We start from the raw sequence: 26,314 nt of genomic DNA, 5'->3' as shown, positions 1-26,314 counted from the left end.
GAAATTATATTCTTCTTTGGGGAACTTTTTCTGAGTTTGTACCTTGTAGGCATCAAATAGTTCACACAAAACCTTCTTAGATTCCCTCCCTCAGGCCCTTCAAATGTATAAAATCAGTAGCCCAGAGCTTTGGTTGCAATGGAGTACAATCGGGCAGAACCCACCTGACAAATTTAAAATGTTTTCAAAATGTCTCCCTTGTACCTCTTCTCTGTTCACCAGATACTAAGTCCAAATTCAAAAACATCCTCTGTCTCTTATATGTGATCCAAGACAAGTAATTTGATATCTGGCCAGAAAAGCGGGTATTTCGATCTCCTTTACAGGCTTGCAGCTGCCATTTACCATGGCTTATCTTCTAATGCATGCAAAGAATAATTTACAGTTTCTGCTGGACATTATATTAATAAAATCTGCTTGTCCACATCAAGACATTCCAATCAGTTTCTGTCCAAATGTTTTTGTTGTTGTCGTCGTTGTTTGTTTGTTTTTTAATGGAAATCTGACTGTATTTAGGATGGACCTGAATTATAGTATTAGCCTCAGGTTCCCTCAGCAGCTGAGCACTTAGTCCCAGTGAGCCCCAGAACTGAGCTCCTGAGGACTCAAACCAAAGGCTTCAGGATGAATTACAGCCCCAGGGGAGACCCTGGGATTCCAGCCATAGTTTAAATTTCAGGAAGGTGAAAAAAAGCACAAGTCAAGTGAACATTTGCTGATCAAAGCCAGAATCCTGATCATCTTCTGCTCCTAAGTCTTTTAAATAATACTCATTCTAAGTGAATTCTGTCCTCAATCCAAAGTCAATCAATAGCAAAAGGATTTTTTTTCTAGTGACTGTGGCACATCCGCATTTGGCTGGATGTGCATGAATTTGCCAGGGGTATATAATGTTTTACTAGTCAAAAAGAGAAATTGTTCAAAGTGTGAGCAGATAGTGCTTAGTTTTGAATTATATGGTACAAGTGGACAGCTGCTGCTACAGGAATGTGGGTGAGCTGTTTCAATAACACACCTCACTTGTTGGATTAGTAATGCCCATAAACCTTGTAGCAAAATCAATCAAAGCAAACTGATAAAAAAATGAACCATTAAGCAGAAAATTCGTTCAATAGTGTTGAAGACGTTCTGTTTCTGCTACTGATAGTGACCAAAATAATCTCTGGTAATGACTCTAGGTCCCTTTTTTCTATTTTTTTTCCCACATCTGTAGTCATTTCCTCCCTCTGTCTTTACCTAATGCTTATCTTTCAGAGCCTCCTGACAACAAAAACTCATTGGGGAGCAGTGGTAATTTTTATTCACAGCAGTGCTGTACGTTTGCCCACCATAGCTCCACTATTTTGAAAGAAATGTCAGGCTATGAAGTTCACCAGACCATGAAAGAGAAGATAAGAAAGTTACATTTAAATTTATACAGCCCTAATTTTGAGTTTTATTGAAATATTTAACTATATTTAAAAGTCTACATTTTTTTCAACCATAACTTCACTCTTATGTGGCAATATGCATTGTAAAATCTGAACTCCAAATGGAACAATATTTTTTGCCTGGTTAATTTCTCAGAAATGGAAATGTTTACTTCTGTATTTATTTCCCAGTTTAACAACTGCTATAGCTTTACCGACTTACATTTCAGTTTGAAAACAAATACAGGAGAGTGCATTATTCTCATGTGCGCTATTTCAGCACAACACTCAAATGCAGGCTTCACGGGGTCTGTGTTATAGAAGCACCAACAGGCCCTGTTCTCAGTATCCTGCCAGTTTAAAAAGCATAGGAATGCACAAAGCTTAGAGAAAAAATGCTGCTTGCCCAGGGCTGCAAAGCAAGCCAGCAGCAGAGATAGGAAGAGGACCACCTTTTCTACTACTTTATTCCTTATGCTAGACAGCATTACTGCATTTTTCTTTTATTTTTTTCCTGTCTTTTTTTTTTTTTTTTTTTTTAATTCTGTCATACAAGCAAGAAAAGGTCACTTGTCAGGTTCTGTGGTTGGTGCATGATGTGTGAAAACAGACAGATTAAACTTTGCTATCCATAATCATTCTACCACGGCCTCCAGCCGGGCCCTCAGCTACCTCCTGCAAAGAACTCTGCTTCTGCAAATACCGCAGGAGCCTCCTGATCCCTGTGCACATAACTGCTTCAATGGCAGGCAACAAATATCACACAGAGCCTGTTAAATTAGATCCAATAAACAGAAGTTACTCAGAAACCTTAATTTCTCCTATAACCTATCTAACCTTATCTATAAAAGCTAAAATTGAGAAATGATAGCAATCAGCACCACTATCACCAGCCCATTTGTGGTTCTAACCAAAAAAGCCCAATCCAAACCACACCACAGACAATACAAATAGATACATGTTTGGCAAATGCTACAACCATTGTGGTGAGGCACTGGCTGCAATTCCTTGGGCTGCTGTCAGCGAATGTACTCCCGAGGGAATACCACTGTCTATTGCAGCATTTCATCTTTCATGGTCACGTTCCTACTAGCTAGGGATATATATTCAGCATACAGGGATTGCAAAGGAGGCTGTGCTTCTGAGGCACAGCAAACAGCACCAAAACTAAAGTCACAGTGAACCTGAATATATTTAAAATATATTCTCTGTCAAATAGTAGCTGGCCCTGCGAGAGCCACAGGATGCACAGTCATGCAGTCACCGCAGGCACTTCTCTCTGGAGATGGACCACTTGGATGAAAAAGGTATTCAGAGAGAAGGCATTGTGCAGTGAAACAAAAAAAAAAAAAATCCCTGCAAGTCTGCTGTAGCCAGGGCAATAACTTTGTTCTGATGAGGAATTCTGATGAGGAATACTGTGGTGCCCACTCTTTGGTGGAACATGTGAAGGACTTTGGTACAAGTCTGAAAATAACTGTGTAGCTTAAGCATACTTTTGACACCCTAGCATTAGAGAGTCTAACTGAGGTCTTGGAAAACTAGCTAGTTCTCAACAAGAAAATCTGCAGAACATCGATTTCAGCCTTAGGTAAAGATTTAGGTTATAGTTTTTAGTACAAATGAAAATGAACAATAAAATCCACAATTCAAGCAGTGAATCTCTGATAAGAAGTGGTGAAATAAAAATAATGGTCAGGTCATCAAAAGAAAACAAGGCTCAGAAATGAAAATGGAGGTAAGGTAAAAAGCATGGCTGATTTTCAGCTATGTGAGGCTATGCACGGGAAAGGGCAATGTTTACTATTTACCTGCCTAACCTGCTGCTCCCCAGCCTTACGTGGATAATTGTTCTTACCCTTGTCTAGCTCCTTTTATTTGTCCTCACAGAACTGCAAACTGTTTGTTCCACTCATCAAGCTTTTTCTGAATGCTAAACCTTCTTCAGGCAAGACCTCGTACTTAATATCACCTGCACATTTAAAGAACAGACTTTCTCTTTTTTACTCTAACCTGCTAATGAGAACACTGAGTAGTGCCACGCCTGGGCAGACTGCTGGGGAGTTTGCACATCACAGCTTTTCTATTTTGACAGTGAATCATTGATAATTGCACTCCCATTTCCCATTAAGTTCCGATCCAATATAACTGTAATTTTATCAAACCACATTTTCCTACCTTGCTTACAAGAAGACACAGGAGACAGTATCAAAAAATTTAAGTCAAGGAATGTGACAACAGTTGCATTCTTGTTATAGCAGGAAGCTAAATGTTTTTTAAGACCCCTTGTTCTCGGAGTAATCTCTGGCGACTTTTCCTCAAGTTCCTGTCGACTTTCATGTGCTTTGCAAATAGATAATCTGTTCCCTCCTTCAAATAAGATATTTTGTGTAGAAAACACCACTGACATGCACTCCAATTCCAGAAAATATCAAAGACAAGGCTTTCCAGGTGCAGAGTGGCAGCCATTCCTTTCAGTCAGAGATAATTTAAAATCTTTGAACTTCCAATACAACATTGTCAATAACCAATCATCTTGCCATTGCTGTCAATTCCCTCCCATTCATCTCTCTCGTATTTTCACAGTGTAAGCCTCTCAGCCTTCCTTAGAATATTAAAAATTTTCTTAGCCATTAAGACCAGGAAAACCACAAGACTTTGTTTCATTATAATCAAATACACAATAGATTCTAAAAAGTGGTTATCTCTAGCTTTGTTAATAGAATTTTTATCAAAGTAAAACTCTGAGTTTACTATCCAAAGTTTCATGATTGCCTTTGCTAATGTGTATTTCATTGTGCTTAGGTTCTTAATGAGTCCATGCAGGATTGTCTCACTCACAGGTATGCCCATAGTACTAACAAACATAGTCATTCAAAAAGCCACAGGATAGAATCGCAATATTCAGGCCCAGTAGATAATATAGCATCATACCAATGTGGATATTTCTGACGTCAAGAAAGATGAGATCCAGTTGTTGCAGGGGCAGAAGAGAGCATCAGTGGTAACCAGAAGAAAGGAGATCCTAATTTACGTGAAGAACAAAGCTGGCAAAATGAGGGCTGAGAAGTGTGGTAATGGCCTAAAGAAAACACTGGCATAGGAACAAAGGACTATGGTAGTTGAAATTGGATGCTTAAAACAGGCTTCTGGCCAGCAGGATGGTATGGCATTAAAACAGTGCTAGTGAAGAGAAGAAACAGCTTAGTATGGAGCTTGAGAAATTTGTTGACAGTGAGAGATGCCAAGCACACCTGTAATAGCAGGGGGCTAAAGCTGGTACTGCAAATGCTCTATTCCTCAGATCCAACTCTCTTTCCTTAGGATATATTTTTGGCCTCCACGGAGTTGCATTAATTTACACAAGCTGAAGGTCCAGAAAATAAAAGGGGGTTTATGAAGGAAAGGAGGTATTTTTATTTCTTTCAAAAACTTAGGCATAATTCCCATGAAAAGAACTACAGTTCTACTAACCTCACTGTGTTTACAACAGATACAAAAGATGCTCTGTATGCTGAAATAATTACTTGACATCAGCTGGATATACTAAACAAAACTAAGCAACTAAATGCCTGAACTCCTATTTTGCGTACAACTATGCCTTAATTTATATAATACTGAATTTAATGAATTTGACAGTTATATCATTTTTACATTACAGTTCCCACTGTATTCTGCCTTAGCTAGTTACATTTAACACCTTTTATAAAACATTCACTACACACAAACTGCAAATTTACCTCGTCATTTCTCAGCATGCCATCTTAGAGAAGAAATTGAAATAAAAAGCTTCAGATCAGATTCAGTGATGAGGAGGAAACCAAAGTAATACATGCTTCAAGAACAATCTCCTTCTTCACGTTAGCTGTTTCAAGGACATTTATTATTTTTTTTTATTTTTTTTAAGAGCATTAGATAAATCAATTATAGGCTTACATGCAAAATTATGTTCTTGCCTCCAAATACCTGTGTGCACACGTACACATGAAATACACATCATCACCTTTGCAATGACATCACAGACATTTTCGGCTCATCCACTTGCTCATTACAACTAAGATATCAGGATTGTCAGTCCTAATATAATTTAGATAATACACAGCAAAGCATAATTTATGACTTCGTGAATGGGAGGTAGAATATGGAACGTCCTTGAAATATATTTTGCTTTGCAGCACAACACGTAACTGTGGAATAGGAGTCCAGAATCCAAACATCCTCAGGTGCTATAGGGAGGAGATGAACTAAGAATCTGCATAAACAGAATTTCTCCATGAAACCACTAAACAAATTGCATAAAATGTTTCTTTAGGAAACATCCAGGCATCTGATCTGCTAATAAAGAGGAACCTGAGTCAAACATAGTTTTCAGAGACATACAACCAAGCTCACTGTATGTATTTCACTGAAATCAGAATCAGAAAACATTTCTTTCAGCAGCAGTCTGTCTGCATGTAGAAAGGAAAGTAGCTGGTATCCCAACGAAGAAGTTCCTGTCTGATAAAATGGTGAAAGACAGATTGTGTGAAGGAACATCCTTTGCACTTAATTGCTTTGAAGGATGAAAGCTGTTCTGTCTAGCAAAATATTTTTGTATCCATCTTGCCTATTTGCCTAGGGTGTTTCAAAGTGGTGAATTACAACTTTCTTGCTACCTAAGATTCAGAATATATAGGATAGGTTTTCCATGGCACTTGAGCTGCTAATGCTCTAAGACTCCTTGGAAAATTCCAGTCCACTATCTTGGCATTTACAAAATTGATTTCATGCCATAACTGCTGCAGACACCAGCTGTTTGTTTATTTGTTTAATTTTATTGTTTGTTTGTTTAGGGAAAAGCACGATATATGCTAAACTAGCAGAATCATCTTCTTGCAGCGTACATCATTACAGTGTGCAGAGCAGTTGGAGCAGACCCTGCACCCTGTAGTTCTGTATCCAAGAGTCAGGAGGCAAGGAGAATTTTCCAGTCTACAATTAAAACTTTCTAAATGCTATCAGTGCAGTATATGAAATCAGTGCTGCTAAGCTCATCTCTTTCTACAAAAATTAAATCCGTGCTAAGCTATTGTGGTGCCTTTGTTTTGAAAAACACATTCACTCTCCTGGGTGTTTGCTGAGACTTGTGGGGAATAAAAATAGACAGTAATTTGAAACATTTTATTGAAACAGTCTTTTAGAATAATTAATACAAATGCACACAGATGTATCCTGTTCAGGCAGCACACTGCTAACTATTAGCCTTTTTCCAGCAAATTTCCAGATCACGGAAACCATCCTTGTACTTTTTACATCTTGCCTATTTGCCCAGGATGCTGATACAAAGTAAATAACATCTTTCTTCTTACATCATTACCACTATCTTTGCAGTGCAAGCTTTAATCAACTTTTATTAATTAAGCAAGGGACCAAATTTTCTGCCTAGTAACGTCACTCCAAAGACTGTGATCAAAAAAAACATGATGACTTAAAAGATCAGAGAAAAAGCTGATAATGAACTCTGCTGCATACAAATAAAATTTTAAAGTTCCTTTGGAAACACAAATGAATAAGCTTCTTGTGGAAGGAACTGCAAGACTCGGTTTGCTGTTGCAGGGTTCTCTGCATTGTTTTATTTCTATCCAGGGCTGATTTTTCAATCTTAGCATGCCTAGTCTTCAGGTACAGATCTTAATGAAGACAAAGTAGAAAGGTTTTGGAATTGAATGCCACACGTTGGAGGCATGCTGAGAATGGTAGTCAATGCCCAGATGAATTTCAGTAAACCTTCCTGTAGGACAAGCTTTCTGCAATACTAGCAGCTCTCACAGCTGGCTCTCTTCCTTACAGATATTTAATTGACCCAGCTTGCATACAATGGCACCCTTGATATTGATCTGAGAACTTACTATTTTGAGCAGGTTTACAAGTAGCTGCATTTATTGACAAATTTAAGTGAAATCAAATAATTTTTAAATAATTGGCTTCTAAGTACTAAATTCTTTTTCAATCACTTCTTTCACGTATCGTAAATCAATGTCATGATCACCAAAATGTCTGATCAAGGTATTTTCCAGGACTTTTCTGTACATGTACAAAACTAACCAAATGAAATATTTCTAGGGCTTTGAGTTTGCATGTGTTGATCATTATTCATTAATTGAAATGCAGTGGATAACGTTACTTGTTTATTTGCAGACAAGATCCTTCATACTAAAGATTACTTTTATATATGAAGTACAAAACATCTCTACCCTTAGCTAGCTCTATTATAACAACTAATAATTAAAGTGGATATGTCAATGTTTTCATTATTTGTTACTGATCTTATGCCAGCTACATGCTTGTATAGGAATATTCAATTTTTGATGGCTCTCCACCATTTTTCCACCTGGGATCTAGCCTCACCCTTCACCCTTGCCATAGGCAATGCAAAATACATCAATTTCTCCAGTCTGTCCAACCAAAATTGGTTCTGTAGCTTTCTACCCTTTCTTGAAATTCAGTCTCCCTGACATTTCTGTCCTTCACTGTAGTTGTCTCAGTAATATATCCTACCTGGAACATGGCTAGAAATTTATATTATTTTACCCCTTTCATTAAAAAATGAAGACAGATGTAAAGCAACACAGTATCCAACCATGACATATGCACCGCAGTAGGAATTTGTATTCCCAAAATGTCCAGTAATATTACACTTTTCAGTAGAAAGATTCCAAGGCTAAAAGACATATTCTATTAAGCTACATGATCAGCTCTTTCTCTGCCTAGATAAAAATCTATGTTTGCTTAGTCTGCAGAGTCTCCTTGTGAATGAAATTCAAAGCTAACTGATCCTCTTTGATTTGGAGCACAGGAGGGAAAAGGAAATCCTCACATAGTTCTGTCTAATCTGCTCTATCCCCATCCAAAGCCCCAGTCCTACAGACACACACAAGTGGCAAGGTGATAAATCCTGAACCACTGGCACTAATGTTAAAATTCACTTTTCACAGGATCACAACCTGTAATGCGGAGGTTATGCAGGACAAATAAATTTTATTTGGGCACTGTTCTTTTAGAGTACTATCGCATCTCTCTCCATTGACATCTTACCCTCAGGAAACCATCCTATCACCTTGACATGACTCCATGCCTGTTCTACCTTAACGCCCTCTTCAGGCTACTCTGTATCTCAATAAATTACCTTCTCTGCACAGGGATTTTTAAGAAGAAAGGCTTACGATAGACATCAATCTACCATACTGCACAAAGCTACCCGATCCTACTACTGCTTATGCAGTGTAACCTCACCTTTGCCACCGACAGTCAGCCTCCACCTTTCAGGACTTCTGTATCTCACTATCACTTGTCCTGTGGCTTACTCCAAATTCAACAGTTTTTCCTTTTGGTGCACAAAAATCATTAGAAAAATGACACTTAAAACATCACTAATGAAATCACAGAGATACTGTACAAAAAGTAAAATAATGTCCCTTAATGAGATATTAGATTAAAAACTCTTAATAAACTTGCATAAAGTTAGTCAATCAATGCTATTCTCAGTATCCCAAGAGCAATTAAAATTCAGTGTTCTGCAAGTTCCTTTTAATGATTTGGCAAGGTCTCTTTTGGAACTATGTGCACTGTATTAATACCAGCACATTATACAAGAGCCTATATGCATTATGCAAGATTCTTACTGCAGCAGATTTGTGGGTCCTTCAGGCAAAATGACTCACCAAGAGACCCACCTATTAGATCTCAAATGTTAATAAATAAGAGGTACATCCAGTAGCTCTGAAGTGACTCCATAAAACTGTGAACTCATGTGAATGAGACCATTAGAGTATCCATCTACTGTATGATCAGTCTGGTGGTGTGGACGAGTTCCTAGAAGTGTGGTTGTGACAGCAAAAATAAGTATGGCTTTTCCTTGCATGTAGATACATTCTCAGAGGTCACAGAACTGCAACACATCATTTTTTCAAATCTTTATTGAAATGGGACATAATAATTCATAAACATGCTCATTTTATCTGTCCCTTCAGCAGCTGCTCTGTATGTACAGCAATTACTTTTTAATATTAAAGTGCTTACAGCAGAATTCATCAGTACACATTAGTCCTTTTTAAAACAGGTTTGGAGATAAAACGTGCTTGAAATGGTTGTAAAACCATCATTAAAAACAAACTTAAAGATTAAAGCAGTTTTAGAAAAATCATTTTTTAACAACCTTATTCTTGCCAGTACATGTTGCTTGCATATAGTCATTTCCTGTGACTGGATGATGTGATTATATTTTGCAATTTTGTTTATATTCATTTACTATCTATTATAAGAAATACTTGGAAAAAATATATATATAAAAGTGTAATTTATGTGAAGAACATCTTATCTGTCAATACAGCCAACAAGATGCCTGTGAAGTTCTAAGGCAGTCTGTGACAAAGGAAGACTTTTCAAGCAGTCCAAAACCTAAAGACATTACAGCAAAGGAAGCCTAACCTACATTCTAAAATCGGTTCCTCACTCTCAGGAAGCCAGAACTACCAGGAAATTTGTTCCCTAACAAAATAATTTGAAAAATAGTGAAGGGCTTGAAAACCAAGCCACACCTTAAACTGCCAGTGGGAAAGAAAGACACCACGATCTCTGAACCTCTGAAAGACACTGGATGCATAATTAGCATTGTCTGTCTCATTGCCACTGCAGCTCCTTAGTTTCTAACATAGGGAGAAGTGTCAAGGTTATGAAGAACATCTATTTAACCATTGAGAATGATGACTGAACTGAAAACTCAAGTCAGGAGTTTCAAGATAGCTCATCCTCCTCCACAGTAACATACAGGGTTGTTTGGATTTTTTTTTAATTGGGTTTTGTTTTTTTCTTTGAACAGCATAGCTGATGGTGTCAGAAGGCTTGCTACAGATCTGAAGGTCTACCTTATTAAAGACTGAGGTTTCTGGAGAATGCCTGCATTGAGTCCCAGTACCTAACGGCTTCTGGAGCAGTGGAGAAAAGAGTCATTGGCTATTTCCTAGCAATAGGTCATGTTAAAGCATTTCATTGTTTAGTCTAACCGCAAGAGAGAAACACAAATGTTCATTTGTTGATCCCTGACCCCATATGGCAAGCCACAGAAAATATTTAAGAACTTTCAGTACTGCAAAATAGTCCGCTAAAATAATCTGGAGATTCACACAATCATTTTGTGCTTTGTCAGGCTCATTCAAGCAGTATTTTGGTAAAGGCAGCATTTTCCAAAGGAACTGTTGTCCTAGTTTTAGAATTCACTGAAAAAAATAACTTCATTTTGTCTAATGCCTACAGCCTAATTTAAATAGAGAAATACTTCAGCTCTATCAGATGTGAATAGAAAAAGTAAGTGGATGCAACAGTATTAGACAGTTTATGGCAAAACTAGAACTGATTCACAGTTTTGAAACCATTGGAAAACTTCCCCTCCTGTAAAAAGATATGCCAACCAAACTGTCACTGTAAGAACTGTTTTTCTTGGACTCTTGGAGCTTTTTCTCTTTAACTGATTCAGACTCAAAAACCCATGGGTGCAGCATCTCTTGTGTCAGCTGTACCACATCCACTTAATCCCTCGAGCATTCAGACCACACTCTGTGATCAAGCAAGAGCACTGTGATTTTGTAAGCTCTAAAGCTGCATGTTTTTCAGTAACATGTAGTCTCTCTCCATGAAATCAGAGTACAGACAGACTTTCCACAGGATCCAACACACCAAAGAAAGTATTTAAATAACAAAGATCTAAGATTGCTGTGCACACAGCCAGAACTCCTTCACAAGAGCAGCAGTATAAAAAGCAGTATATTGTAGTTTGATATGTCACAAATAATAAGCCAGAGCCCAGAGAGTATTTTCCAATACATTCAATTCAGTCTAACAGATGTGAATTAACAAAACATTTTGGAAGCTCCTTAATGATAGCACCTTTTTCTGCTCAGTTCAGGTAAAAGTGCAATCAGTCTCTGCTATGAATCTTTACATTTTCCCTGACAACTCCTGGTTTACTCAAGTTCAAAAAAAGTTCATTACAGTTCAGAAAAGATCCCACCATTTTTAATCTCTATTTAAAACAAACTCTTTAGGACAAGGATGTTTTCTACCAGTCTGTGATCAATGTCTAGCATAACGGACCCAAGATCTCCACAGAGATCATAAAAGTATTAAGTAAGAATAGTAACACCATGTGAGTGGATTAGCATACAAGCCATGCAAGCAGTAATAATTTATATGACCTTCTCATCTGCTTATACTGTTAACTCAGTTCCCACCCTTCTCTCTCTCTTCTCTGCAGGGAACTTCCGAAGTTATTCATCTCATACAAGTTAAAAAAATAAAAATAAAAAATTGAACTTCACTCAAGTGCATCAGGGGATCTGTGAAAGTTTGTCACAAATTATGTGTCGATGTGGGCACTGTTACGTAGAGGGTGCATTATTGATAAAAGTTAAATATTTCATCTTTCTTCACTATCTCTAAACAAAACTGCCATTTACTTACTGGAACGCTGAAAGTTCAGCCTTTTCAATATTATAACAAGGAAACATGCGGCAAAATTCTCTCTGAAGTAAACAAATACCATGTCCTCTCTGCAGCTGTGGCAGAGGAAAGTCACTGCATTTACTCACTCCTCATATGGGGGTCTGCAAATCCAGAGCAGTCCCGGGTGGGTGGGAGGGAGCAGTGGTGCCCTGGGGTGTGCTCAGCACTCTGCCCGGGGTGTACCCGAATGGGTGGAGGGACAGGTTCAAATCTACCTTTATCTCACTCCTACAGGCCAAGTCCAACCCATCCTATTAGCTGCATGCAGGTGTTTCTGAGTGTGTTTGTGCTTTAATTATTCATAACATCAGCTTCATATTTTATGGATTATTCTGCATCAGTGCTGGTACTTGCCTCATGCATTATGCATGCACCTGAATCTGTTCTGGTGGAAGGCATAAAAGACACAAAGCATGTCTCTCACCTGTAAGCTTCTGATTAGAAAAGAGTGCTTCTAACCCTGAGCCTGAAATGAATCCCAAATGTGTCTTCTTTTGTCCCATAACTGCACTTTGACAAACAAAAGGTGGAATTTTTTTCCTCTTCTCTCTCACTCAACCTCTCTTAATTTGACTTTATGGCTATGGCCAGATTATAACCAAAAAAAAAAAAAAATCCATTACAAAATGAACATTTTTCCAAGTCCCAGTTCAGAAGCACTGTCTACTAAAAAAATGTAACAAAGGCTTTTTTTAAGATAAGTATCTCTGAATGAACCAAACTCATCAAGTCTGAAGTCTCAAAACATGGTCACTGCATCGCTGTTTTATTGTGACAGGCATCAGAGAAAACAGATGTATAAATCTGTTTTTATCATGCTAATGCAGCTCACTGTATGGAATATGAAACAAATTATTGATAAGTTTGATAAGCAGAAATCCAAGTGAGAGTTATTTTATTATTATTATTGCTAATTTGTTCATTGCACCACATACCTTGCTGGTGATGCTGCATTCTTTACTTCTCTTCCCCAGTGTAACTCAATGACAGACTGTCCCCACCAGGCCTCAGCTTTTCAAAGATGTTTTTCAGGGTCAGCCTGAGGAGGAAATTATTTTATTGCACAAGGAAAATTCAGGTTGGGTGGGGAGAAACTTGCTCAGAGGGACACAGTCTGGCATAACTCCCACACGGGCAGGTGCCCAGGAACACACTGCCTATATGCATTTACCCCAGGGAAGGGCTCTGGCCCCACCAACCCAGTGGTGCACACAAGGGCCTTCTCTACAGGCCCCTTATTTGTCTTGGTGCCAGCTGCAAAGCAGAGCTCAGCTGGTGCTGTCACATCGGACAGCCTCCTGACTGGGTTGTGAGGGTGACCAGAGGCTCAGCACAGCCATGGGTGGTTGATGAAGAACTCACCGAGCCGTGGGCTGAAGCAAAGCAGGGGAGGCTGGGGGAAGAGGATTGTCCAAACATCCCACGCATCTCTCTGCCAACTGTTCAGAAGGGGTCGATCGGTTGGGTGCTGTTTTCTTTCATACAACCTTCACCATTTCTCACCCGGAGCAGGAAACCTGACAGAAAATTTTCACACTTGCCTTAATGATGTGGGAGCCTTAAGAACATGCTGACACAGCTGAGGAGGTACTGATGAGCAGACTTTTTCTCTGCAGCACAGTGCTGCTCCACTGCTGGTGTCTGTTCGCAGCATCAGCATGTGTTGCCACGTGCCACCTGTCTGCACATCAGACAGCATGCATGGTGTCTGCTTCACTTACAGAAGTGGTGGCTCAGGGATTTTAGCATCAGACTCCACTGCATGGGGTCTGAATCCACACAGCTCACCAAGATCTGAACACTGGAAAATGGGAGCTGGGGATTTAGACTTGTGAAAGTGTTACTTTGAAAGCAACAAAACCTGAAGCTCTTCTTTGGTTACTCTGACAGTGCCACAGAGGATACTGCTTCATCCTGCTGCTCCCTGCAGCTCTCACTGAATGCAATGTTTCTGAGGGTCCAATCACTGTGGCATGTGGTGACACAACAATTCTGATAAGTCTCACTCTGCCTACAGTGCAAACAGCCTATCTACAAAAATAAATATTCTAGTCTGTCTTAAGAAGATAATTATTTGTAATTAGATGGCTATATATTGATAAAGACTGGCTATTTCAATGTAGAAGTCTTTTGGTTATCTTTTGGAGTTCTCTGGAAAGGAAAAGACCTGGATAGATTCAGCTGCAAAATAAGATGTCTTGGCAGTCGTCAGAGAGTCGAGGTAAAGCAAAGCCAGGCAGTGCCTAGGCAGGGGACAGCTCTGGGAATATATACCTTCATATGCTCTCTTTACACCACCAAAATACTCTCAGAGTTATCATCTGTAAAGTCAGAGATGTCTTTAGCAGGTTGTCCTTGCTAGAAAGCGAAACTTGTCTAGGACCATGTCTGCTCAGAAGCAGCAGCTGGGCTGCTGTATTGGCAGCTCCCCACCTTCAGATCAGGTCCCCTCAGGCTTCAGTGTGGCAGAGCTGTAGGGTTTCTGGTAAGGGCTCAGTACAGGACACTGCAGCATTGCCAGTTCTCACAGCATCGTTGCTTCTCGAGGTCCCACTTCTCGACAATATGTGAAGACTTGACAGCTTGCATGATTTCAGCCTTCCAGAAAATAGCACAGAGCTTTGTATCAAGAATAAAAAAAAAGAATCAAAAAAAATCAGACAAATTAAAATGAAAACAAAACAAAACAAAACAACAACAAAAAAAAAACCCACAGCCAACAATCCCCAAGCTGCAATATTTAAGTGGTACCATTTTTTTTGGACTCTTGAGGTCAGAAGTATCAGGCAAGAGCACAAAGCACACTGACTACTGTTTGACTGGAGCAATGCAGGGAAGGCTGCAAACCTGCACGTTCTCCATGAAAAGCTGGTCTCTGCTACATGAATGCTGGTGACAGAAGAGCAGAATGAGGGTATTCGCACAGTAGTAGCACGGAGAGCTGCCTACTGAGAAACCCCGCTTGGCCAGGGCCTGCAGGCTGCTCCCCTGGTACAGGCACCAGCAGCCCTTTGATAGCTCATTAGTGATGTCCTTGCAAATGCAGCAAGCTAACTTTCAAGGAATATTGCCATGATAGCTCTAGCGAAGGCTAAGCCATGAAAGGGTTCCTCAATTACACAGAAATATTTTAAGAAAAACATAGCAAAATTATGTAAATAGATTTAAATAGCAGCCTCCTGCATTCTTGATAATTGTTTTGCCTCCTACACCCGGAGTACTGAGTTCTGAGCATGGAGAAGAGTCTGAAAGTAATTATAGCCAAGCAACATCAACCCTTGGTCCCAGATGACACTAATCAGCATCCTGCACTTAAAACACTATGGGTATTCAACACGGGGAGACTGATGATTGATTCAGGGTGTTACTTTTCCCTATTGCCTTCAGCAGGACTGTTAGCTGCCTTCATTGAGTTGCCTGACAGCCTTTCTCCACTATCATAGCTGAGCTACAGACAGAGGGTTTGGAGAGAACGTACCTATTATGTGTGTCTGCAAACCATAAGAAAATTATGTCAGCCAACAAATTACAGGCCCTATTTTTAATCCGTGTCAGACTTCATGAACTAAAAATATTTTACCTGCCTTCTCTACTCGTGCTCCCCTACTAGGTGTTCCTTAGCAAAGTTTCATCAAATTAAGATTTTTTTCCCAATTATGCTTAGGAAACTATAATAATAATAATGATAATAATAATAATAATAACAATAACAATAATAAATCTGTGCTTTTGCTCACAGCTGTCTTGACTGAATACCTTCCTCCATTCCCTTGCCAGAGTATTGTTGCTTACTGTCACACTTACGTTTGCTAATGTGCACAGCCCTGCTCTACAGGTGGTGGTGGTTTGCACCAGTCTCCACCAGACAGCAGCTCTCTCCGCTGCTCAGCCGCAGTTCAAGCTCACAGTAACATCAGGAGACAAAACCTGCTCTCCAGCTTTCCAGGCCACCCTGGTGTTCTCTTACTGAATGTAATTATAGTTTGCTTGTTTTCCATTTGCGTATTCGGCAGTGTTCACAGGTATTCCCACCCTACTACTTCTGAGTTTTGTCGGCCAGCTCCTATTTTTCTTATCCCAGAACATATGATTTGGATGTTTTCTCTTCAATTTTTCCAATGGCTGAGAAAAGTGCTGTGTGCCAGCAGGTGACTGACATTAATGTTGACACCTTAAGGAAACAATTTTTGCTATGCTTCATTTCTTACTTAAGCCTGAACAATTCCCCTAACACACAGAAACAAAAAGTACAAGGAGCAAACAAGACTTGGGAGAACCGTTTTCCTTCTAAGGAGTTCCTCTTGCACCGTTATTGCTATTGGCCAGACTCAGGAATACACACACACAAGCCTGTTATCTGTTCAGCAACAGATTTTAAGTTGTCATTCAGCTCTTGCTCACCTGCCCAAAAGAAACCCTTCAATAAAAAGGGGGTAGGAAGGAAACAGTGACTGTGATTCGCCCATCACTTTAAAAGGGCTATATGGATTTTTTAGCAATGCTAACATGCAGGATCAAATTTTGTTTGCTTTCTTTCTTTCCTTTATACAACCATCCTCTTCCCTTAATCTCTTATTACAGAGTAAATTTTCATTTATAGAATTACACAATGCAACAGATGCATCCGCAGCATCAGTTTTAATTAGCTGGCCAAATGCTACCAATCCTGGTTTTAAATTAATTTAACCTAGATTTTGAGGTTTGTGCTGTACGGTCATTACTATAAAAATGTTTCCATAGTGCAAAAGTCTGTTCCAAAGATGGTTGAAGGTAATGAAAAGACTGTCATAGAGTTCAGTAAGTCTGAACTGGATGTTTCACTTCTTAGATTTGAAGTTCTGGGTACCTGCCTTTCTAGATAAGATAAGCTGGATCTCAACCCTTTTGCATCCAACTAGGATAAAGCAAGGAGTAAATATCCTACATTTAGATTTACAGAGCTCTTTTTATCTCTGAAGTGCTTTACAGGCATTAACCACATAATCATTAAATATTGATATTTGCATGATTAATGCTTTGTTGTTACATTATATAAGAAGAATGATACAAATGTTAGGAGAAGTAATCTACCTTGGAAGCAAGCCATGAACTTGCAGATATTAAGTCTGTAACTTCTGTTTCACATATGGTCCTATTAAAAAACTTGAAGTTTTAGAAGTAGATCTGTGGATACAGTGATCCCGATGTAATATTCTGAGCTTCACTTTAGCATCATCCTGCATCAATAATTTGGCTGAAATTAAGATATTATGCCAAGAAAGACCATTTTCTGCACCAAGCATTCTTTGAGGACTTGTGTAGCACTAAATCTGATCAGTATTCTGGCTGGGAGTTTTTTATGGCCTCATCTACATCACAACTATAATGCTTTCTTTTGTACAGTAAAGGGGAAGGAAAACAACTGCTAAGGAGACATTTTTACATCTTTCTGAGTTTACTCATTTCTTGCATGGAACTATTTTGTGACTTTGGATTTTTTTTTTTTTTTTGCCATGGCTGACAAAGGGGAAATTTTACACATCAAAAATATTCTTCATTTGACTAGTAAGTTGCTTCCTCATAACTTAAAAAGGTAATAGTTAACTGCACCCAGTAAGACAAGTATTAAAAGCAGATCCTCAGGTGATCTAATTTAATACAACTTTGGCAGAATTATACCAATTTACCATAGCTGAGGAAAGCGTCCCAGAGGGTCTCACTGCTATTTATTTTTCTACTATACATCACTGCTAGGTCAGGAAGTTCCTGTTTTTCATTAATACAGTTCCTGCAAGAGTTACATGGAGATAATGAATGAAACCAAGGAGATTATTTCTAATGTAGTCGACCTGCTTTATCCAGCATCTTTCCCCTACTTCTAGTATTACTCTTTAAGATTCAGTGTAGAGGGCCCTTTTCAGCTAATTGCCACTTGAAGAGAAGCAAGAAGCAATTGACATGATTTTTTTTAAAGTTATTTTTTTAAAACCCCTTGAAAGGTGGTTAATTGTAAACTGCAAGTGATTGTGCTGGTATTTTTAGTACTTGGCCAGAAAGAAAATCATTCCCTCTTCTTCTCAATGACTTTATAATAGATTTTAAAGCTTGTAAGTGCTAAAGAATGGAGAAAAGTGAAGAAAAAATACAAATTTAAAGCTTAGTTGTATATCAGGTCATTGAGTGTTTGTATCAGAAATGATTGGACCTTTTCTATACTGGATCTATCAGTAGATTTAGCATAACTTTGCTGTCCTTACAGTGTTTTGCTTCACCCTGTTTCATTTGCCATTCTGTGAAGTCAGAGCATCTTTCCACTTCAGTTGTTATTTGGGAGTACTCCAGGTGCACTGCTTCACCTCCTCCCACACCAAATGTATTCAGTTTGGAGCATCCCAGGATGAGATGCTACAAATAACTGTCCTCCAACCTACCTGATGTGACCAGATCTCCCAGAAGAGATAGTGAAAAGTTGACTTACCTAATCCAGCAATTACCCTCCTCTGGGGAAGCTTGGAGATGTCTGGCCTAGCACTGGAGGTGCATAAATGGCTAGCCATAGATCCTCTGAGGCCTGTTGCACAAGAAAGACCTGTCATAAAACAATAAAGGTTGTTTTGTGTTATTTCTAAGATGAAATCACTTGCTTCTCTGTTTTTATGTATTGTCCCTAAATATACCCTCCAGCTTCTGGACAGTGGTAACAAACATGCTTTTATGATTATGATAAACCATAAAAAGGTTGCCCAGCTATTAGAGGGCTAGACGGAGCCATTAAAAGAGTCCAGGAAAAGGATGGTAGCCAAGATGTAGTAGTCCTGTGACATATTATTCTTTAAATACCTTCTGATGTAAAATTCTTACCCTTTTTTCCTTTTGCTCTTAGCTGATGACTTGCAGAATGGCAGTTAGCTTATGAGCAAACTACAAGCCTCCATGCACTGTTAAAGGAGTGTTAGCTGGTATAACACAATTCTGCTCTGTGTAGTAAAAAGGTATGCAGTAAACATACCTGGCAAGGCTGTGTAGAAAGTCAAATGACTACTTTCCTGGTTTTGTGATGAATCTGTGGAACTCTTAAAATCTGATCAAATTGAAAGAAGCCTTTCTGACTGTATCAGAAGATTTGAGATATAACTGAAAATGGATTCCAAGCACTGTAGAGTAGAAGATTTATCTCAAATCAGAATAGAAACCCTAGGTGTCCATGCTGAACAATTGTACAGAATGAACCTGGGACTACATTGGAAGAGCAGCCCGGTTGTGTAATATTCTTCTGGACATACAGCAAATTCATAGCCATTCTCCACTTACTGTTAAATTAACACAGGCTGTTGAATTTATTCTCTCCATTTATGCCTTTCTAGGGCAGCAGAAGTCTTGCAATGATTTTTACTTTAAATATATAAATAAATAAATAGATATATATTACTTTTAAGTAACTCACATTTTTTTCAGTCTCCAACACCATGCACGCAAGCCCTTTGAACAAAGGCTATTATCTGTACCAGCTCTGCAGTGTGATTTGGTTTTATGATGATGCCCATTGGGAACTGGCCTAGATTGTATTTACAAACACTCAGACCAGTTTTGCATTTTATAAGGAGATTTCCAAATGCAAACCAACATCCAAACAGTGACAACCTAGTTATATACCCAGGGAGTTCTGAAGGACAGAGAACATTTTTGTACTGTGCCACCACCACCAGCACCATCCTAAGAACTATTATTATCATCCATATTCAGTCTCAGCATCAATTTCCCAACATAAGATATGTCGTTAGAGCTTGCTATAATCTTGGCACCACTGGATTGTGCTGTTATTTTTGGCCTGATAACTAGGACCAAGGACAGCTGTGGCATGACCCTGATCATACTGATATTAGTGGCAGGACCAACAATAATCTGATGGAAAGTGAGATGGAAAAGGTGTTTGTTATCCACAAGCAAACAGCAGAAAGAGGAAAAGCACAGGAAAACCCACCTATTGTATAATTTTTTTTGGCAGGACCAGTTTAATCAGATATGTATATAACAGTGTAACAGGAGCAAGTAGCAGTCTGCCAAATCTGGGTGTCTAACTGCTCCTTCATCCCCCAAGTAAGATATTTCCACAGAACCCTACAGAGGTCAGGGCTACCAAGAATATTTTTCTAACACATCTCTGTTGTATACTGTGTGTAAATCATCCCTAGAGATCATAGAATTAATAGATGGCATGACAATAATGCCAGCAACATTGTAAAGTTTAGCTGCACAAGGAATATTATCTAAAATATGTCTCACATTAATGTCAACAAGCTCTGCTTAAAATCTGATTCTAAACTTCCAGAGGCTTGTTTTGATCTACGGTAATTAGCATTCATTCATTAAAATTCATTATTTACGAATATGCATATTGTGAAAGCAAAAAAGTTGTGCACATAAAGAGAAATTAAATATTTTATTACGTAAGCCTATTTGTGTTGGGTATCTACATCTGACTTTTCATTATAGCTATATTTTGTTATCTTGTTTAAGCATAGCATCAGTATAATTTTTGCAGTGCAGCATATAATCAGACATCACAGCTGGGGGAATCTGTTCTTTTGCTACAGATTTACCCTGTGGCTTTCTGTGAAGAGCTGGGAGTGTAATGCCAGGATTCGTTCTACCCAACTGCTCTATTTGACAAAGATGATACTCTTGTGACAAGCGAGCCTATTAAAGAGATTTTAGCAAGAAGACTAAGTTATTTATTTATTTATCTTGTCTCCAGGTGAAACATTATTTTGAGGCCAAAGTATTTTTGAGGATTATTTTCATTCTGGTCAGTACTTTTATGCTTCAATATGAAGAAATTAAAACTGGATCATTTCTTTTACCTTTTGATGTTCCAAAAACAGCCCTTCATCAACAATTTTCCCAGACAAATACTGATCGGTGAAATACATTTTAATTCCCCTAAAAATATTAAAAACTGGTCACTTTTTTAATAATCTCCAATAATTATGTAAATTTAATTATTGAATTAAATTTTATTTGTTTGGAACAGATTTTCAACTATATTCCATGATTTATCATGCTTTTACAATTTATAGATTTTTAAATGATTTTTTTTAATGTTACTTCACAGATTCCTTATGCTGGATCTTTACTATAGTGTTTACTACCTACTGAAAATAAAAAATAACATGAAATAAGAGTGAGGTAAAACCAGAATATTTAACATTTCTCATAAACTGACTTGTAATGAACACCTCTGAATGTAGGCACAGTGAAACAGTATATATCATCAGGACCTCATTTGGAAGTCTGGTGTTTAATTTTTAAATCTCAGTAAAATAAATTATGTTTATGTATGTCAAAGCAATTATCCCATCAAATGAAGGTGCTTTCACACAGCTCAAGTACAAGTAACAGTGATAGCTTTTTCATATTTTTAATACAGTTGGAAACATTTATTTTAGTAGCTACTCAATGGGAAAGAAACACTTCATGCTGCCATTTCCAACCTCCTTAAAGTAGTATTTTTAAAACGACCTAAAGAATTCAAAAGCGGGGGCACAATTCTCTGTTGATTACATTTTATAAGTTGTTATAAATGTTTTATAAAATGGAATTGCTTGCTATTAAATACTCCAGGGTTTTAAAGTTATTTCTATAGACCTATTTTTAATTTATACAAACACACACAAAAATAGCTACATTAAAGGACGCGGCAAAGTCACCCAATTGAAAGTTAGCACATGCCAGAATTAGAGAGGGCCAAGAAATCTTCCTTCTATCTGCTTCTATGTGCAACTTCTCCACTGCAAGGAGCACTGCAAACACAGTGTGGAGTTAGAGACTAGATCAGAAATAGTGGGGGAAGAATTAAGGTTCAGTAGGCATTCATAACACTGGCAATTTCCAACTTTTGAAGGCATGATCATGAATCCATTGGCTCTTAATTTACAATGCTCTGATCTTTTTAAAGTGAGAAGTTTACAGTCAGATTATAATATTATAATTACATTTCCCCAGCTATTATTTAGTTCTACTGTCCCCACTGCTTTTCCCTCCTTTTCTTTTTTTCTTGTTTTGCCTTTGGTGTTCTAATTTATGATGTTCTGCAGAAGACAAAAGCCCAGAAGAACTCAGTACACTGGCAACACGCCTGGAAAGGTGACATATTGCACATATATTTTTCATACATTTTCAAAAATATCCGTGCGATATTTTTTTTGCATAGATTACTGTACGTTTTTGGCAGAGCAACACCCCTCCCTTTATCCTAGGCAACCACACAAGGACATTCTGCCTTCAGTTCCTGATGAAACTTCCCACAGAAAGATACTCCTTCAGAAAAGGATCCCTTGCTCAGAGCAGCTCTGAACTATTCTTGTAGCTGTCAGCAAAAGCTTGCAAAGCTCTTGCAGTGGGAATGTGCTGCTTTATAATAGATTGGGACGTGATCTGAAGCAAGAAGCAAGTAAGTATTTCAGGGTATGGTTCAAATCACAAGCAGAGCCAACAAACAATATAGTCCTTGGACACAGTTCCTTATCTGAGAGTTATCTTATCTTTTCCTTATTCCTAATCTGCCTTTATGTGTTAGCACACAAAAAAAAAGGCTTTTCTTCAATAGTAGCTGCATCCAAGCTCTATCCCCCAGAAAAAAGATTTTTAAGCAAGTGAAGTAAAAACCACCTGGGCTTCAAGACGAATCTAACTTTAAAGCAAGTCTGTGCATTTTTTTTTCCAAAGTTCTGCGTTTGTCCTACCTGCACCCAAGATACCTGAGAACCTGCCAGGCTTTATCCAAAGACACTTTAGAGTGACTTTGTGAGCTTGCTCAAGTGCAGAAGTGGCACATCACTGCATCCTCATGGACTCTACCTTGCAGCTGGCCAAGCTGCATTGGGCCTCTGAAAGAGGCTGCAGACAGGCTGATCCTGCATAACACAGATGCTTGGTTGAGGACTCTCAGCATGGGAAGCTATGAAATTCTCATTTACTCAATGCAGAAATTCAGAACTTACATTTTGCACCTGCACTTTTGATGTAGTAATTAAAAAATGAGACAAAAATTCAGTACTAAACATTGATGGCATTTTGGAAATTGTAAGTCTCAAATTTCTGTTCTTTGAAAGCCTGAAAATACTTCTTCCTGGAAACAGTTTTCTTTGTTCAGTGCCCCACTTCACATTTCAGATGCTAGAAACCTATATGCACAACCCTCTGTATTTCATTTACGGGCCAGGACTAATATTGTTAAGGATATTGCCCTTTAATCTGATAGTGAAACTAAAAGCCACCACACTAACGTCACTGAAGGAGAAAACAAAGTTAATGTTGTAGTAGGTTTCATCAAGACTCAGTGGAGTATAAATTTAAGTCCCTCTAATGCCAGTGGCTTTTTCCCTGGTTTTCAGGATTTCTATCTATAATTGAAATAAGATTTGGAAACTGTCGCATTGATCTATTGAAAACTAGTGTAATTTCTTGTTAGAGGTTTAGCTGTTAGTGAGCTGTAGTTCAACTACTGTGCAATACCTGTAGATAGAAGACATGGCAGACAAAAACACTGCTTGTGTCTTCACAGCCGTTCAGTAAGATATTTTTGCTTGTACACATTGGAATTATTCTGCAAAATCAGCCTAAAAGCCTGTACTTCCAATTCATTATGAATACAGAAAAAAAAAAAAAAACAACAAAAACAAACAAACCAAAAAAAAAAAACACCACCATTTCATTGATGACAGATATTCCCACCAGTGTCCGGTGTCCGTCAGTTTTAGATCAGACAGTATGGATCTCATCTGATATACTCGAAGGCAATAGGACAGCCAACATCTTCCAGCAATGCTAGATCATAACTTTATGAGCAATAAGGAAGAACTTACACTGCAGGTTGTAGGAGAATAATCTGCAAGAATTAAATGCTCGTGAAGATTGAACACCACTGGAGACAGATCAGCTTACATACCTGAACCTTCAAACCATATCAGATTCTGCCTTGACTCCTAAGCTCTGCTCATCTTGCTAGACACTCCCTTCCCAGACAAAGAGCCCAATTGAAAAGGCAGGTACCTGAAATGCCCTTCAAGAGAAATTACCTTCTTGGTTGCTTTCCTCTTTAGAGTCCTCTCTACAGACCTATGAAAGAGATTGAGGATTTTTTTTAACTCACACAGAATTAAGCCAAAGGTAATGTTTCTTTCCCATGTGCTTTACTTCACATTTGCTCACACTGAATTTCATCTGCCATTTTATTGTCCAGTCACTCGGTTTTATTTGCTGCACCTTCCTGAGCCAGGTCCTGTGTATAAGTGGCTGTATACCTGTCATAACTGTAAGCATAACACTGGATAACTTAAGCCGCAGGGGAGGGGAGGTGGGGAAGTGTAAGGGTCTCTTTTCTGAAACAAGTTTTTCTAGGTGCACATGAGAACGATGCATAATATACAGAATAACCTACACCTGCTGTATCCAGTATCAAGGTCAGAGTGCTGAGGAAGTAGCGTGCAGCAGAAAATATTGCTCTGAGTTTTATTTAAAGGGATACCAGTTATTCTATCAGTTGCAGTTTGCTAGACTTACCATGCACTCTTTCTATTGCTTTATTTAATCTTCTGTATGTTGATAGCTATTTCCATAGACATTAAATGTCAAAATTAATTTTAAAGGCAATATTGTATGAAACCAGGAAAATGAAATAATATATAGCTGTCATCAGTACAGTCCTGGATTTTAAACTTCTGGAAACAAACATGATTTATTCTTTCCCCACTAAACCAATCCCACTGGCTTCACTTAACACAGCTAGAAATTATAGAAATAATAGAAATTATTCCTTTTTGTTGTTTTTGGTTTCTATTACAGAACCATCAAGGCCCAGGAAGCACTTAATGAGAAATACAAATTAGTGCAAATATCACTTTTTTTTTCTCTGGCACACACTTGAAATGAGTCTGTACGGTACATTTTGCAGTCTCTCTGTCTCAGCAGCACCGTACAGCTCTCCCAACACCCAGCCTTCCAGGAAGCCCTTTCTTTTCCTGAATTGGCATGAAGCACTTGCTAGAGGAACCTAACACACAGCAAGCAAAAGGGAGGAAATTGAGTTGGTCTGACAACAAAATAGAACACAATTTGTATATAAAGAAAACTAAATCGTGACCCAAAAGAGTTAAAAGATTTCAAATCTGTGTGTGAGTTTATATATACATATATATACTTATATATTAGGATTGTTGGACCTTCCCCCCCCAGAAAAAGACTATATTAAAATAACATTTGAGTTCTGCTGGTCCATGCCAGATCAGCCAAAGAACATATCTTCAGTGTAGTGGAACAACTGGGCAAAGTGATGGGCAGAAAATAAGACCTGCTCCTCAGTGGTTTTTTTAATTTGTTTTGTTTTTTCAACTAGACATGAATCAAAACAGTCTTTGTCCATGGATTTGCTGTGAATACCATTCGGCCATGAAGATTTTTATACATAACTATTATTAAGCAGCTTATATCCTCCTCCAGGTGGTATATCACATCCTTAAAGTTTCAAGTGCTAGAACCACTGAGGGAGCAGATATTCATTCCTTCATGTTCAGTTTCTTTTTATTTTCCAGCACAGATCCTGATAATAATGTAAATTTTGGTAGTTAATAGTTTAAAAATTACTCCAAAGGTAAAACTGTGGAGTAGGAAAAATCTAAAAGAAAAACAGAAATTCTGAAACATCTGCTGACAGGATATTATTAGTATTAATAGGGAAGCAGGGAAAAAAGTCCACTCTGTGTCAACCCGGGATTATATCTCTACTACGTACCTCCTATAGTCCTAAAAGATTTAGGACAGGACACAGGGATACTGAGAGGCATATTGTTCATAATAATGTGATGAAAATTATTGTCTCCACAACAAATCCCTCAGTTCTCAACACCTGTAACAGAACATGCATCTCTGTAGTAGATCAGGGTCACTGAAAGCATAGACAGTGTCCAGAAATGGACCTAACAAGAATTCTGATCCAACTTTATCACAGTTTCAGGGAGGTAACATATTCCTCCTTCCCAGTGAGATTTATATTTCTTAACAGTATCCCAGTATCAAAAGCACCACTTGGACTAACACAGCCAAAGCTAGCACCCTACTTTTTTGCTGAACATGCCTTCATAAAAAAGCTAAGTGTATCCAAGCAAAATCAATTCAGAAGCTGTGGACTGCAAAAGGCAGCAATGACTGATTTGGTAGTGTCCTGAAAAGGCTCTTTTTAACTTTTGCTGACTTCATTGGGATCTGACTGACTGAGAGTAGAGAGACTACGAATACAGTCCTACTTTTTCCTTACTATCTACTTAAACACTGCTCTGAAGAGCATCTTCCAGGTGCCTCACATGGCTGATCTTGCTCATGACGCCATGCACCCA

General features: G+C 38.4%; 1 protein-coding gene across 4 annotated transcripts in view; it reads right to left on the bottom strand.

The window, feature by feature from the left end:
* The window catches only part of LOC308178411 (uncharacterized protein), a 112,588-nt gene that overhangs the window by 26,420 nt on the left and 59,854 nt on the right, over window positions 1-26,314 (bottom strand). For 2 of the 4 annotated variants that reach the window (XR_013939742.1, XR_013939744.1), the window contains 3 exons: window positions 18,403-18,513; window positions 13,308-14,564; window positions 12,881-12,984 (listed from right to left, as the gene is read on the bottom strand). Coding sequence is in view for 1 of the 4 variants with exons in the window: in XM_080556999.1 (XP_080413125.1) it covers window positions 18,403-18,513; window positions 24,002-24,041 (151 nt within the window). In the remaining 3 variants the exon portion in view is untranslated. Of the gene's footprint in view, window positions 1-12,880; window positions 12,985-13,307; window positions 14,565-18,402; window positions 18,514-24,001; window positions 24,042-26,314 lie in introns of all 4 variants that reach the window. The other 2 variants (XR_013939745.1, XM_080556999.1) reach the window with 2 other exon arrangements.

The sequence above is a fragment of the Anser brachyrhynchus genome (assembly GCF_964034855.1).
Source record: "Anser brachyrhynchus genome assembly, chromosome: 15".
NCBI lineage: Eukaryota > Metazoa > Chordata > Aves > Anseriformes > Anatidae > Anser > Anser brachyrhynchus.
Note: the sequence above shows the minus strand (reverse complement) of the source record. Positions and strands in the feature narration are given on the sequence as shown.